The sequence below is a fragment of the Nerophis ophidion genome, linkage group LG05 (assembly GCF_033978795.1).
Source record: "Nerophis ophidion isolate RoL-2023_Sa linkage group LG05, RoL_Noph_v1.0, whole genome shotgun sequence".
Lineage (NCBI taxonomy): Eukaryota > Metazoa > Chordata > Actinopteri > Syngnathiformes > Syngnathidae > Nerophis > Nerophis ophidion.
Window position 1 is genome coordinate 14463488 of NC_084615.1, and position 14583 is coordinate 14478070.

The 14583-nt window shown below is 42.0% G+C and overlaps 1 protein-coding gene across 7 annotated transcripts in view; it reads left to right on the forward strand.

Moving 5' to 3' along the window:
* The window catches only part of LOC133552712 (catenin delta-1-like), a 75346-nt gene that overhangs the window by 36632 nt on the left and 24131 nt on the right, over positions 1-14583 (forward strand). For 6 of the 7 annotated variants that reach the window (XM_061900112.1, XM_061900113.1, XM_061900115.1 and 3 more), the window contains 9 exons: positions 2004-2257; positions 6398-6679; positions 6759-6999; positions 7070-7292; positions 11496-11688; positions 11784-11901; positions 13577-13733; positions 13866-13883; positions 14124-14192. In XM_061900112.1, coding sequence (XP_061756096.1) covers positions 2004-2257; positions 6398-6679; positions 6759-6999; positions 7070-7292; positions 11496-11688; positions 11784-11901; positions 13577-13733; positions 13866-13883; positions 14124-14192 — 1555 coding nt within the window. The remainder of the gene's footprint in view (positions 1-2003; positions 2258-6397; positions 6680-6758; positions 7000-7069; positions 7293-11495; positions 11689-11783; positions 11902-13576; positions 13734-13865; positions 13884-14123; positions 14193-14583) is intronic. The other variant, XM_061900114.1, reaches the window with a different exon arrangement.

A 14583-nucleotide genomic window follows, 5' to 3' on the forward strand; every position in this document is an offset into this window, starting at 1 on the left:
ATTGTGAAAGTCCAGTCCATAGTGGATCTAACATAATAGTGAGAGTCCAGTCCATAGCGGATCTAACATAATATTGTGAAAGTCCAGTCCATAGTGGATCTAACATAATATTGTGAAAGTCCAGTCCATAGTGGATCTAACATAATATTGTGAAAGTCCAGTCCATAGTGGATCTAACATAATAGTGAGAGTCCAGTCCATAGTGGATCTAACATAATAGTGACTGTCCAGTGCATAGTGGATCTACCATAATAGTGAGAGTCCAGTCCATAGTGGATCCAACATAATAGTGAGAGTCCATTCCATAGTGGATCTAACATAATAGTGAGAGTCCAGTTCATAGTGGAGACAGGTCAGCAGAGCAGAGAAATCCCCAACCGATGCACAGGCGAGCGGTCCACCCCGGGTCCCGACTCTGGACAGCCAGCACTTCATCCATGGCCACCGGACCCATGTGTCCCCCCCCCCCCCACAAGGGAGAGGGGGGCAGAGGAGAAAAGAAATAAAACTGCAGATCAACTGGTCCAAAAAGGGGTCTATTTGAAGGCTAGAGTATACAAATGAGTTTTAAGATGGGACTTAAATTCTTCTACTGAGGTAGCATCTCTAACTGTTACCAGGAGGGCATTCCAGAGTACTGGAGCCCCAATAGAAAACGTTCTATAGCCCACAGCCTTTTTTTGGGCTCTAGGAATCACTAATAAGTTGGAGTTCCTTGATGGCAGATTTCTTGCCGGGACATATGGTACAATACAATCTGCAATATAGGTTGGTGCTAGACGGTGTAGTATTTTATACCTAAGTAGTAAAACCTTAGTCGTTTCAAAAACAAAGAAAAATGAAACCTGAAGACGACAGTTGTTCAAATGTTGTGATCCGGATTAGGGCTGGGCGATACGGTCTTTTTTTTTAATATCTCAATATTTTTAGGCCATGTCACGATACACCATATATATCTCCATATTTTGCCTTAGCTTTGAATGGACACTGGATGCATATAATCTGTGTCTACATTAAAAAAGTATTCTTCATACTGCATTAATATATGCTACATTTAAACTTTCATGCAGAGAGGAAAGTCACAACTAAGTCAATTGACCAAAATTGGGTTTATTAAACAGTTATTAAGCAGTTGCGCAAACATTCATGTCATTTCCAAAACAGAAAGTGCAAGATTGTCAGAGACATTTTAAAACAAGCTATTACTGCACTTTAGTGCATGATGTCATTAAGATGACATATTAAAACAACACTAAATTCAAGTGCACTTTTTGTACAGAATGCCACTACAATAGTTTAAAACAAATGAAGTGCACTTTTGTGCATGATGTCAGACAAAGTATTTCAATAACTGTCAAATAAAAATGAGCTCCATAATAGGAAATTCAATCGCTATGTGGTGGGTTACTGCGGACGTTTTCTCCTGTTCACTATTTTTTTCATTCGGTGTTGATGTGGAAATGGTTGCCTCGGCATTTTGTTGGCGTGGCACCAAATGGATATGTTGAAATGCGGAGTAAGCACTCTTCATTCTCTAGCGGGTGACTTTTCAAATGATGCTACATATTAGCAGTAATGCTACTTTTTGTAGCAACACTTTTGCCCCACGCTTGACAAATTACGGTTGTCTGTTCGACATCCTCCCGCTTGAAGCCAAACCACCGCCAAAAGATGGACCCCCTGCTGTTTTTCTTGGGATTTAATTGTACCTTCATTTGTTACCAGATTGACACCTTCTTTCTCTCGTATTACCACTCGCAATACAGCTAACGTTACCCATGCTGCTTCCTCTCTGCACCACGAGGGCGTATACGTATGTGACGTGACAGTATGTGACGTATGTAAGAAGATGCCAGCAGCCAAAAGCAACTGCGTGAGAACGTATACTCACATATCACGATATACTCATTTTCTATATCGCACAGAGACAGCCAGAATCCGAATATTTACCAATTGACATTAAACCTAAAGCGCTAACGTATTTGTCTAAATCTCTTCTACAGCTGAAGAAGCCGATCTCACGCACAGTCATGCCGACGGACTCCATGTCCATTGACGGCGGCATGTCTATGGGCGGCTACAGCGCCACACTGGACCGTCCATATAGGCACATGGGAGGAGGAGACTACCCCACGGCCACGGTGCCCAGAAACTACCACTACAGCCCTGTAGGGGGTTACGATGACTACAGGGGAGGACCACCATCAGAGGCATACACGAGCTTGAGCCGGGGCTCACACATTGATGAACGCTACAGGTACCACTTTTCTTAGTACAGAGAAGGAGTTTTCAAAGTGTGAGGTTACAGGGGATTCAGGGATTGGGAGAGCAGCTTGATTAAAAAAAGAAAAATGTCTTTCAAACCTGTTTTGCTAGCTTTTTTTTTTAAATTTTTTTTTAGCTCGGGAAGTCAGTTCCTCTTTAAGACCAAAGCAAAATACAACAAATGCGGTAATGAAATGTGGGCATAAAACTCATTTCCGCAATGCAATGTTTGTTCATGTCATGGAAACGGTCACTTTTGTTGCCAGGAAGTCTAAGTCAAAGCAAGTTTGCGGGAGTCAGACAACTTGTTTCTACTGGTAGCATTAATGTAGGGCTGGGCGATACGGCCTTTTTGTAATATCATATTTTTAGGCCATATCGCAATATTTTGCCTTAGCCTTGAATGAACACTTGATACATATAATCACACCAGTATGATGATTCTATGTGTCTACATTAAAACATTCTTCTTCATACTGCATTGATATATGATACTTTTAAACTCTCATGCAGAGAAGGAAATCACAACTAAGTCAATTTACCCAAACTGTATTTATTAAACTGTTATTAAGCAATGGCACAAACATTCATGTCATTTCCAAAACAGAAAGTGCAAGATTGTCAGAGACATTTTAAAACAAGCTATGAGTGCACTTTTGTGCATGATGTCACTAAGATGATGTAACTGGCTTCCTGCCGCCATCGTGTGGGTTGCATGGATCATCAACAGAGGACATCGCTTTGCACAAGTTTGACTCTTTAGTTTTGCAAATCAAAGTCACTCGCACTCAGTCGGTCGCTCTTTCAGTGCCTCCTTCTCTGCTCGCGCCGGTCTCCTTTTCAGTCGCCCGTCTTCCTGTGCTCGTCTGGTCTTACGTCCGGCTCTCCGTAGTTCTTGCTCGTCTGATCTTCCGTCTGGTTGTCTCCTACTACTTCTCCTAGATTGCTCCTCCTTCCCCCTTTTTATGCTGCAGCAGAAGATATAGCGATTGGGCGCAGGTGTGTTGTGTGCGCACCGGACGCTGATGGCTGTAATGTCGCTCCAGGCGTGCCCCGCCTCTCCGCTCTGCTGCATGCCCTGCCTCCTGGCCTCCATCTTGGTCAGGACAATCATATTTCCTAGCCCGCTGTCGGCTTAGTCTCTTCACAGATGACATATTAAAACAACACTAAATTAAAGTGCGCTTTTTGTACAGAACGCCACTACAATATTTTAAAACAAATAAAGTGCAATTTTGTGCATGATGTCACACAAGATATTTCATTAACTGTCAAAAAAAAATGAGCTGAGTAATAGGAAATCAAATACTGTAGTTTTCGGACTATAAGTCGCAATTTTTTTCATAGTTTGGCCAGGTGTGCGACATATACTCCGGAGCGACTTATGTGTGAAATTTATAACACATTACCGTGAAATATCAAATAATATTTATCTCATTCGCGGAAGAGACGAAGAAAATGTCAGCAATCGTCACACACACGTCAGCAATTGTCACACACACACGTCAACCAATAAGAATTCGGCGGGGGGAGGGTCATGGCAGAAGTGCATTGTGGGTCATGGAATGCTAAATGCTACTGCCGTAGCTATTAAAATCGATAATTTCATCGTTGGCGGTAACTTATGAAAACTGAGAAGGGCTGAACAAAAATGGCACCGAAAAGAAAATCATGTACTGCAGATTACAAGCTGGACGTAGTGAAATATGCAGCAGAAAACGACAAGAGGAAGCGGCGCATACCTTTGGAGTTGGCAGAGTTGTTTAGAAGCGACATCGAGGAAGAAGATTTCATGGGATTTAGCGATTAGGAGGGACAGATTGTTTGGTAAAAGTATAGCATGTTCTATATATTATAGTTTTTTGAATGACTCTTGCCATATTATGTTATGTTAACATACCAGGCTCGTTCTCAGGGACGGCGTGGCGCAGTGGGAGAGTGGCCGTGCGCAACCCGAGGGTCCCTGGTTCAAATCCCACCTAGTATCAACCTCGTCACGTCCGTTGTGTCCTGAGCAAGACACTTCACCCTTGCTCCTGATGGGTGCTGGTTGGCGCCTTGCATGGCAGCTCCCTCCATCAGTGTGTGAATATGTGTGTGAATGGGTAAATGTGGAAGTAGTGTCAATGCGCTTTGAGTACCTTGAAGGTAGAAAAGCGCTATACAAGTACAACCCATTTATCATTTATTTATTTATTTATGCGTCATATAAGGTACACTTATTCAGCCTGTTGTTCACTATTCTTTATTTATTTTAAATTTCCTTTCAAATTTCTATTCTTGGTGTTGGATTTTGTCAAATAAATTTGCCCCAAAAATGCGCCACTTACTCCAGTGCGACGTATATATGTTTTTTTCTTTCTTTATTATGCATTTTCGGCCGGTGCGACTTGTACTCCGAAAAATACGGTAGTGTTCGTCCTTCACTATGTGGTAAGTTACTGCAGACTGTATCTTCTTTTGTTGTTGACTATTTTTTTCATTCGGTGTTGATCTGGAAATGTTTGCCTCGGCTTTTTGATGGTGTAGGCGTGTTGCACCGAACGAAGATATTGACATGCAGAGTATTCACTCTTCATTCTCTAGCAGGTGACTTTTCAAAAGATGCTACATATTAGCAGTAATGCTACTTTTTGTAGCAACGCTTTTGCCCCACACTCAACATATTACGGTTGTCTGTACGACATACTCCCACTTGAAGCCAAACCACCGCCAGACGATGGACCCTTTGCTGTTTTCCTTAGGAATTAATTCTTCCTTCATTCGTTACCAGATTCACACCTTCTTTCTCTCGTATTACCACTCGCACGGCTCCGCTACCATCGTAGCTAATGTTACCCATGCTGCTACCTCTCTGCTCCGCGAGGGCGTATACGTATGTGACGTATTGCGTGACAGTATGTGACGTATGTAAGAAGGTGCGCTTGCTGTATGTGAGAATGAGAGACAGGAAATAGTAGGAAGAGCTTTTAGTGTAATGCCCGCAGCTCAAAGCAACTGCTTGAGAACGTATACTCCAATATCACAATATACCGTATTTTTCGGAGTATAAGTCGCACCTGCCAAAAATGCATAATAAAGAAGGCCTCCGCTTGGGATGGTTTCCTGCTGGCTCCGCTGTGGACAGGACTCTCGCTGATGTGTTGGATCCGCTTTGGACTGGACTCAAGTGGCTGTGTTGGATCCACTACGGATTGAACTTTCACGGTATCATGTTAGACCCACTCAACATCCATTGTTTTCGGTGCCCTAGAGGGGGGGGGGTTGCCCACATATGTGATCCTCTCCAAGGTTCTCACTGGGTCATCGTTGTCACCGATGTCCCACTGGGTGTGAGTTTTCCTTGCCCCTTATGTGGGCCTACCGAGGATGTCATAGTGGTTTGTGTTGTGGTTTTTGCAGACCTTTGAGACACTAGTGATTTAGGGCTATAAAAGCAAACGATTGATTGATTGATATATAAGCCGCAATGGAGTATAAGTCGCATTTTTTGGGGAAATTTATTTGATAAAACCCAACACCAAGAATAGATATTTGAAAGGCAATTTAAAATAAAGAATAGTGAACAACAGGCTGAATAAGTGTAGGTTATATGAGGCATAAATAACCAACTGAGAAGGTGCCTGCTATGTTAACCTAACATATTATGGTAAGAGTCATTCAAATAACTACAACATATAGAACATGCAATACCTTTACCAAACAATCTGTCACTCCTAATCGATAAATCCTATGAAATCTTATACTTCTAGTCTCTTAAGTAAATGAGCTAAATGATATTATTTAATATTTTAAGGTAATGTGTTAATAATTTCACACATAAGCCGCTCCTGAGTATACCGTAAGTCGCACCCCCGGCCAAACTATGAAAAAAAAAATGCGACTTATAGTACGAAAATGCAGTAGTCATTTTCTATATCGCACAGAGACAAACCCGCGATATATCGAGGTATATCGATATATCGCCCAGCCCTACAATGATGTTTTGTGAAGATTCTCTTAAAGTCAGGTGTGAAGAAGCATTGTGACGCTAATATGAATCAAAACGCCAATTCATCAGTAAAAAGGTCGCACAAAATTGTATTGATTAGTATTTAGAATCCAAACATTGTCATATTGTGTTTTTCTATAGGCCAGTGGATGGCTACAGAACTCTGGATTCTGGTTATCGGGCCCCAAGCCGCCAGCAGATGGACCCCTATGCGGCACAGCCCCAGGTGGGCAGGGGAATGAGGGCCATGGGCTCTGCAATGGAGATGCGATACAACCATGGTCATTACGGTCTGGAAGATGACCAGCGCAGTGTGGGATATGACGACTACGGCATGGGGCCTCCACCCATGCACCCCGGCGGTTATGGCACCATGCCCCGGCTGGGACCTGGCCCTGGTGGTATGGATAGACGGCGGCTCAGGTAAACCATTGAAGCCAATGCAGCACAGACACACGTTTTGTTTTCACACAACACAAACATTTATCTCCTCGCGATACAGAAGCTGTGAAGATACCCTGGATAGTGATATGGGAGGAGTTGACCCATATGCATGGGTCGTTCCCATGACCATGGAGCGAGGAAGCATGGCTTCATTAGACAGCACCCTAAGGAAAGGTCCTCCTGCCTCATGGCGACAACCAGAGCTGCCTGAGGTGATTGCCATGTTGAACTACCGCTTGGATCCTGTCAAAACCAACGCCGCTGCCTTCCTCCAGCATCTCACGTTCAAAAATGACAAGGTGAGAGGTCATAATCATTCAGTCGTTTTCCTCGATTTGACGGAGCTGATGTAATGTCCATTATGCGCAGGTTAAATCAGAGGTGCGCCGCCTAAAGGGTATACCCGCCTTAGTGTCGCTGCTGGACCACCCCAGCAAAGACGTGCACCACTCGGCCTGCGGGGCACTAAAGAATATCTCATATGGACGGGACCAAGACAACAAGATTGCCATCAAGAACTGCGATGGTGTGCCAGCTCTTATTCGGTTGCTGAGGAAGACCCGTGACCAGGACCTCACGGACACTATCACCGGTACTTGTCACCACACTTTTCTCACGTGATGTGCGAACATTTTGATATGCATAATTATTAGGGGTGTGGGAAAAAATCAATTCGAATACAAATCGAATCGTTTACATTATGCGATTCAGAATCGATTCTCATTTTTAAAAAATAATTTTTTTCTTTTATTAAATTTTTTTTTTTTTGTAATCAATCCAAACAACCACTACACAGCAATACCATAACAATGCAATCCAATTCCAAAACCAAACCTGACCTAGCAACACTCAGAACTGCAATAAACAGAGCAATTGAGAGGAGACACAAACACCACACAGAACAAACCAAAAGTAATGAAACAAAAATGAGTATTATCAACAACAGTATCAATATTAATTATAATTTCAGCATAGCAGTGATTAAAAATCCCTCACTGACATTATCATTAGACAGTTATTAAAATAATAAAAAAGAACAATAGTGTCACAGTGGCTTACACTTGCATGGCATCTCATAAGCTTGACAACACACTGTCCATTTTCACAAAGATAAAATAAGTCATATTTTTGGTTCGTTTAATAGTTAAAACAAATGTACATTATTGCAATCAGTTGATAAAACATTGTCCTTTACAATTATAAAAGCTTTTTTTTTTTTTTAAATCAACTACTCTGCTAGCATGTCAGCAGACTGGGGTAGATCCTGCTGAAATCCTATGTATTGAATGAATACAGAATCGTTTTGAATCGGAAAAATATTGTTTTTTTGAATCGAGAATCGAATTGAAAAAATTGATATATTATCGAATCGTGACCCCAAGAATCTGTATTGAATCGAATCGAATCGTGGGACACCCAAAGATCCACAGCCCTAATAATTATCCATCCCATCAATCCATCTTCTTCCGCTTATCTGAGGTTGGGTCGCGGGGGCAGCAGCCTAAGCAGGGAAGTCCTGACTTCCCTCTCCCCAACTACTTTGTCTGAAACACCACCTTAGGGAGGCATTCGGGTGGCATCCTGACCAGATGCCTCAACCACTTCATCTGGCTCCTCTCCATGTGGAGGAGCAGTGGCTTTACTTTGAGCTCCCCCCGGATGACAGAGCTTCTCACCCTATCTCTAAGGGAGAGCCCCAAACTCATTTTGGCCGCTTGTACCCGTGATCTTGTCCTTCCAGTCATAACCCAAAGCTCATGACCATAGGTCTCCCGTCCAAAGGCAAAACCTAGTAACTCACTTCTAGCTGATTTTGAGAAAACAAAAGAAAACCAATCCATCTTGATGCTGTCTTACAAAGTCATCAAACGTATAGATGTTTTCTTAAGCTTTCATTTTCTTGCCAATTGAGCCTTTGATTGAATCTGCTCTCATGAACGTGTGCACTTTCTCCAGATATTTTATTACAATCTCGGGTGGGCGCCATTCTGCGTTTGCACATTGGGCAAGAGCCGTGTACAGCGTCCAGTTTTTATTTTGACCTCCACAGTTATCTGCCCAAAAGAGTATGCAAGGGGAAGAATCTCCACAGTTATCTGCCCAAAAGAGTATGCAAGGGGAAGAATCTCCACAGTTATCTGCCCAAAAGAGTATGCAAGGGGAAGAATCAAGAACAATACATTTAATGAAGGTGCTTGCAACGTCCTGGGCCAATCTTCCAAATATCCCCTCGTGCCATAATATCACTTAATCAGGTTGACCGTCGGCCCCCATTTGTGCAAATGTCTCATTAAAGACAATAAGGCGACTGACAAAGATTGGTCCCTTGAGATACTAGGTTTTTCTGTTGTATCTACGCGGTTATGTGGTAGTTGCTAGGTCCTGCCATGCGTGTAACAGCTTACTTACGGGACAAATTACAATATCGCATACACTAATGTAAAGCATATCCCCTAGGAACTCCAAAATTATTATCAGCTCAGTTTTGACCAAAATTGAGTTATTGGGTTTTGCCTTTGGACGGGAAAGGTGAGGATGGGAACGTAGATCAACCGGTAAATTGAGAGGTTTGCCTTCCGGCTCAGCTCCTTCTTCACCACAATTGATCGATGCAGCGTCCGCATTACTGAATACGCCGCACCGATCCGCCTGTCGACCTCACCATCCACTCTTCCCTGTATATTTATGTGATCCTTTTTCCAGAACTTAATTAGTTTCTAGATTAGAGCCTTAATTACCGGTTGCTCTGTGAGGAACCTTTATTTATTACTCTTTACACTATTTCCCCGATAGTTCTTTTTCTTCGATTCTAGCAGGATTACGTTCTGAACACCAAATACCGCCCCTGCACACAGGGGTGCTATTTTATTCATGATTTTTTATTATTTCATACAAATTTAACGTCATAACCACTCTACACAGCTTGCACACACATACAGTACAGGCCAAAAGTTTGGTCACACCTTCTCATTCAATGTGTTTTCTTTATTTTCATGACTATTTACTTTGTAGATTGTCACATCAAAGCCAAGAACGAACACATGTGGAGTTACCGTATTTTTCGGAGTATAAGTTGCTCCGGAGTATGAATCGCACCAAGAATAGACATTTGAAAGGCAATTTAAAATAACAGCTGAATGAGTGTACGTTATATGACACATAAATAACCAACTGAGAAGGTGCCTGGTATGTTAACCTAACATATTATGGTAAGAGTCATTCAAATAACTATAACATATAGAACCTGCTATACCTTTACCAAACTATCTGTCACTCCTAATTGCTAAATCTCATGAAATCTTATACGTCTAGTCCGGGGGTCGGCAACCCGCGACTCAAGAGCCGCCCTGGTGGCTCTGTGGAGCTTTTTCAAAAATGTATGAAAAATGGAAAAAAGATGAAGGGAAAAAATATATTTTTCGTTTTAATATGGTTTCTGTAGGACAAACATGACACAAACCTTCCTAGTTGTTATAAAGCACACTGTTTGTATTAAACATGCTTCACTGATTCAAGTATTTGGCGAGCGCCGTTTTGTCTTACCCAATTTGGCGGTCTTTGAAGTCACCATGGTTTGTTTACATGTACAACTTTCTCCGACTTTCTAGGACGTCTTTTATGCCACTTCTTTTTCTGTCTCATTTTGTCAACCAAACTTTTAACTTTGTGCGTGAATGCACAAAGGTGAGTTTTGTTGATGTCATTGACTTGTGTGGAGTGCTAATCGGGCATATTTGGTCCTTGCATGACTGTAAGCTAATCGATGCTAACATACTATTTAGGCTAGCTATATGTACATATTGCATCATAATGCCTCATTTGTAGCTATATTTGAGCTCATTTAGTTTCCTTTAAGTCCTCTTAATTCAATTTATATCTCATGACACACTATCTGTATATAATATGGCTTTTAAATTTGTTTTGCGGCTCCTGACATTTGTTTTTGTATTTTTGGTCCAATATGGTTCTTTCAACATTTTTGGGTTGCCAACCCCTGGTCTAGTCTCTTATGTGAATGAGCTAAATAATATTATTTGATATTTTATGGTAATGTGTTAATAATTTCACACATAAGTCACTCCTGACTATAAGTCGCACCCCCCCAAACTATGAAAAAACTGCGACTTAAGGAGTCACCTGAAATAGTTTTCAATTCACAAGTGTGCTTGAAGCTCATGGAGAGAACGCTAAGTGTGTGGAAAGCAGTAACCAGAGCAAAGGGGGGCTATTTTGAAGAAACTAGAATATAAAACATGTTTTTAGTGCTTTCGCCTTTTTTTTGTCAAGTACTTAACTCCACATGTGTTCACTCGCTCTGAATGAGGAGAAGGTGTGTCCAAACTTTTGGCCCTGTAAAGTATGTAAACACTCCTAGGCTTTTAAATCACTTTATACACTCTAAAACTGCTGTAGGTTCAACATGAAATTTAATTGGGTAATCAAATGTCAACGTACTCAATGCTACTTTAAAATCTAAGATGCACTGAAAGCCCAATGAGTGGAAAGCAAAGTGGCGAGGAAAGACTATTTGAGTCTTGCTGCGTATTTCCTCACATGTAATTCCCCGCATTTAGTATCAGACTACCGCTAATGTCTCATACTGCCAGAGAAGGGAAGTATGTTTACTACTTGAGTTCAAATGCAGGATACAAACCCAACACTAGAAGCCGTTAAATCTGTTTTCCTGAGGGCTTGGTCTGCAAAACCCTAAAATGGCACCGTTTCATGTCTAGGTGTAAGCTTTATTCTATTGCCAGCAATGGAATCTATTATTGGAATACTGATGTCATTCCAGGCACACTGTGGAACCTTTCATCCCACGACTCCGTCAAGATGGAGATCGTGGACCACGCCCTGCACGCTCTGGCCGATGAGGTGATAGTGCCTCACTCGGGCTGGGAGCGCGGGAGCAACGGAGGAGAGGAAAGCTGCAAACCACGACATCTGGAGTGGGAAACCGCTTTGACCAACACTGCTGGCTGCCTGAGGTACGAACATGAGCAGCAGAGGAAAAGGCTGCAGCCAGGGCCGCATTTAAACAAAATGTGTAATTAAATGTTCAAATTTGTCCTCTGTGCGACAGGAATGTGAGTTCAGAGCGCAGCGAGGCACGGCGGAAGCTAAGAGAGTGCACAGGACTAGTCGATTCGCTGATGTACATTGTTCAGTCACAGATCAACCGCAAAGATGTGGACAATAAGGTAACTTCTCCCTCTTGATATGTCATTTTGATTGTCACTAAAGCAGTGTTTTTCAACCACTGAGATACAGTCTGGTGTGCCTTGGGTTTTTATGCTGTTTCACCTACCGTATTTCCTTGAATCGCTGCCGGGTATATAGTATGCGCCTGCCTAGAATTACTGCCGGATCAAACTCGTTTCGCAAAATAATGAGTATGCTAAAAAGAACAGTAAGCAGCTATGTTTTATTAATATACCGTAGCTGCGTGTGTCAAAAATGAGTCATTAAATGACTCCCGCCTCCTGGTGGTAGAGGGCGCTAGTGATTCTTCTTGCGACTACTCTGCTGCAGAAGAAGTGACAACAAGCAGCAAGAGTGAGCAGCGATCTTTTATTTTTTCCTCTCGCTTGCACTTTTAACATGGAGGATTACATATCTAAAATAAAACATTTTTCTAAACTGGACTTTCAGTCGAAGCAGGAGGTAATAAAGGAAGATCTCCATCGACACAGAGACTTTTAAAACTGAAAAAAGATAAGGAAGACTTCTATAAACAAGTTATCGATGCTTTTGATCAGAAGGAGCTGCGCATGGACTTCATTTATAAGTAAAGATGAGATTATTATAACGTTTTTTTTTTTTTATTATTAAATGTGCTTTTCATGATGTTATCCTTAATTTACACTCAAATTTATAAGCATGCCTTTTGTAAGCGATAGAGTGAGAAGAGGTTTTAAAATAATTAGCGCATGCTTGCCTTTACCGCATGCCTTTGGTAAACGCCGGAGTGAGAAGAGGTTTTAAATTAATTAGCGCCCCGGCGGCAATTCAAGGAAATACGGTATTTGGGTTAAAAATATTTTTTGCAAACCAGTATTTATAATTTGCAAATAATCTGCCGTTGTTGAGTGTCGGTGCTGTCTAGAGCTCGGCAGAGTAACCATGTTATACCATATCAGTAGGTGAAAGCTGGTAGCTAATTGCTTTGTGGATGTCGGGAACATTTCGTGTGAGACGACGATGGTTTGTCGTGATCACAATAAGCGTACAACAGCGGGAGGCAGCGTGCAGGTAAAAAGGTATTTAAACCAAAAATAAACAAAAGGTTGTGTGCCCCTAAGAAAAGGCATTAAAGTTTAGGGATGGCTATGTAGAACGAAACTAAAAGTGAACGGGCTACAAAGTAAACAAAAACAGAATGCTGGACAAAAGCAAAAACTTACATCCGTACATCACATGACAACAATGTCCACACAGAAAAAGATAGCGACAACTTAAATATTCTTGATTGCTAAAAGAAAGTACATGTGGGGGACAACGTTCAAAGGAAGACATGAAACTGCAACAGGAAAAGCCACCAAAATAGGAGCGCAAGACAAGAACTAAAACGTTACACATGAGAAAACAGCAAACAAGTCCAAATAAATCAGGGTGTGATGTGACAGATGGTGACAGTACACCTACTTTGAGACAAGAGCTATAGTGATACATCCTTTGTTATGCTTTAGATTCATATTCAACAATTGCGACAACGACTTTTTGTCTACTCAATTTCATTTTAATGATTTCTGCTGGTGGTGTGCCTCCGGATTTTTTTCAATGGAAAAAAATGTGCCTCGACTCAAAGAAGGTTGAAAAACACTGCTCTGAAGCATCCCTAAACATTTGATTGAGATGCCTGTGTGCCTGCTGCAGTTGGTGGAGAACTGCATGTGCCTCTTAAGAAATCTGTCCTATCAAGTTCACCGTGAGGTCCCCAGCTGTGATCGCTACGCTGAAAGCGCGCCAATCAACCAGGGACCTGCACCTGGGTCCAACAAGGGTGGGTGCTTTGGCTCCCGGAAGGGCAAAGGTCAGTATGCGGAAACCCTGACGGTCAATTACAAGGTGTCTGGGCTTGTTGGTGGCAGTTTTTCACTCTCCTGCTGTTTCTTTTTCTCCTCCCTCTTTGCTCTCTCCTTGTTTCTCCTCGGCCTTTTTTTAGATGAATGGTTTTCCAAAGGTAAGATTGTCATGCGTTTCTGTGGTCATTGTTCCATCCGTCACCACTAACACCAAATGTTTACTACAATTGAATTCATATTGCACATGCACGGTGCTTACATGAAAACCATCGCATGCCGACTTTGCTTGATTCACTGCACACGTGGTTGCATTTGACAACACACTGACCATCAATCTTTTTAACATTATTATATGATTGTTCTTTAACTGTCAGGTCGTTCCTTTTGTGTATCTGCAGGAAAGAAAGAAGGCGATGATGGAAGCGCAGACCAAGTTGACATTCCAAAGAGGACAACGCCTGCCAAAGGTCTGTCTATATAGACTTAACTACTGTATATGTACTATGGATTAGGGCTGGGCGATATGGCCTTTTTTTAATAGGCCATGTCACGATACACGATATATATATATATCCTAGGGGTGTAACGGTACGTGTATTTGTATTGAACCGTTTCAGAACGGGGGTTTCGGTTCGGTGCGGAGGAATACCGAACAAGTTCCACACGTACCTATGAAGTAGCCGCCTATGCTTAAGTCTTAACAAGCTACTCTGCTCCGTTCTGCCTCTGTCTGTACACTGCACCCTGCATTGTCCCTCCCACACAACCATCTGATTGGTTACATACAAAGCCAATCAGCAATGCGTATTCAGAGCTCATGTCGTCAGGGCTTCAGTGTTGATGTCGAGCAGATAGGTC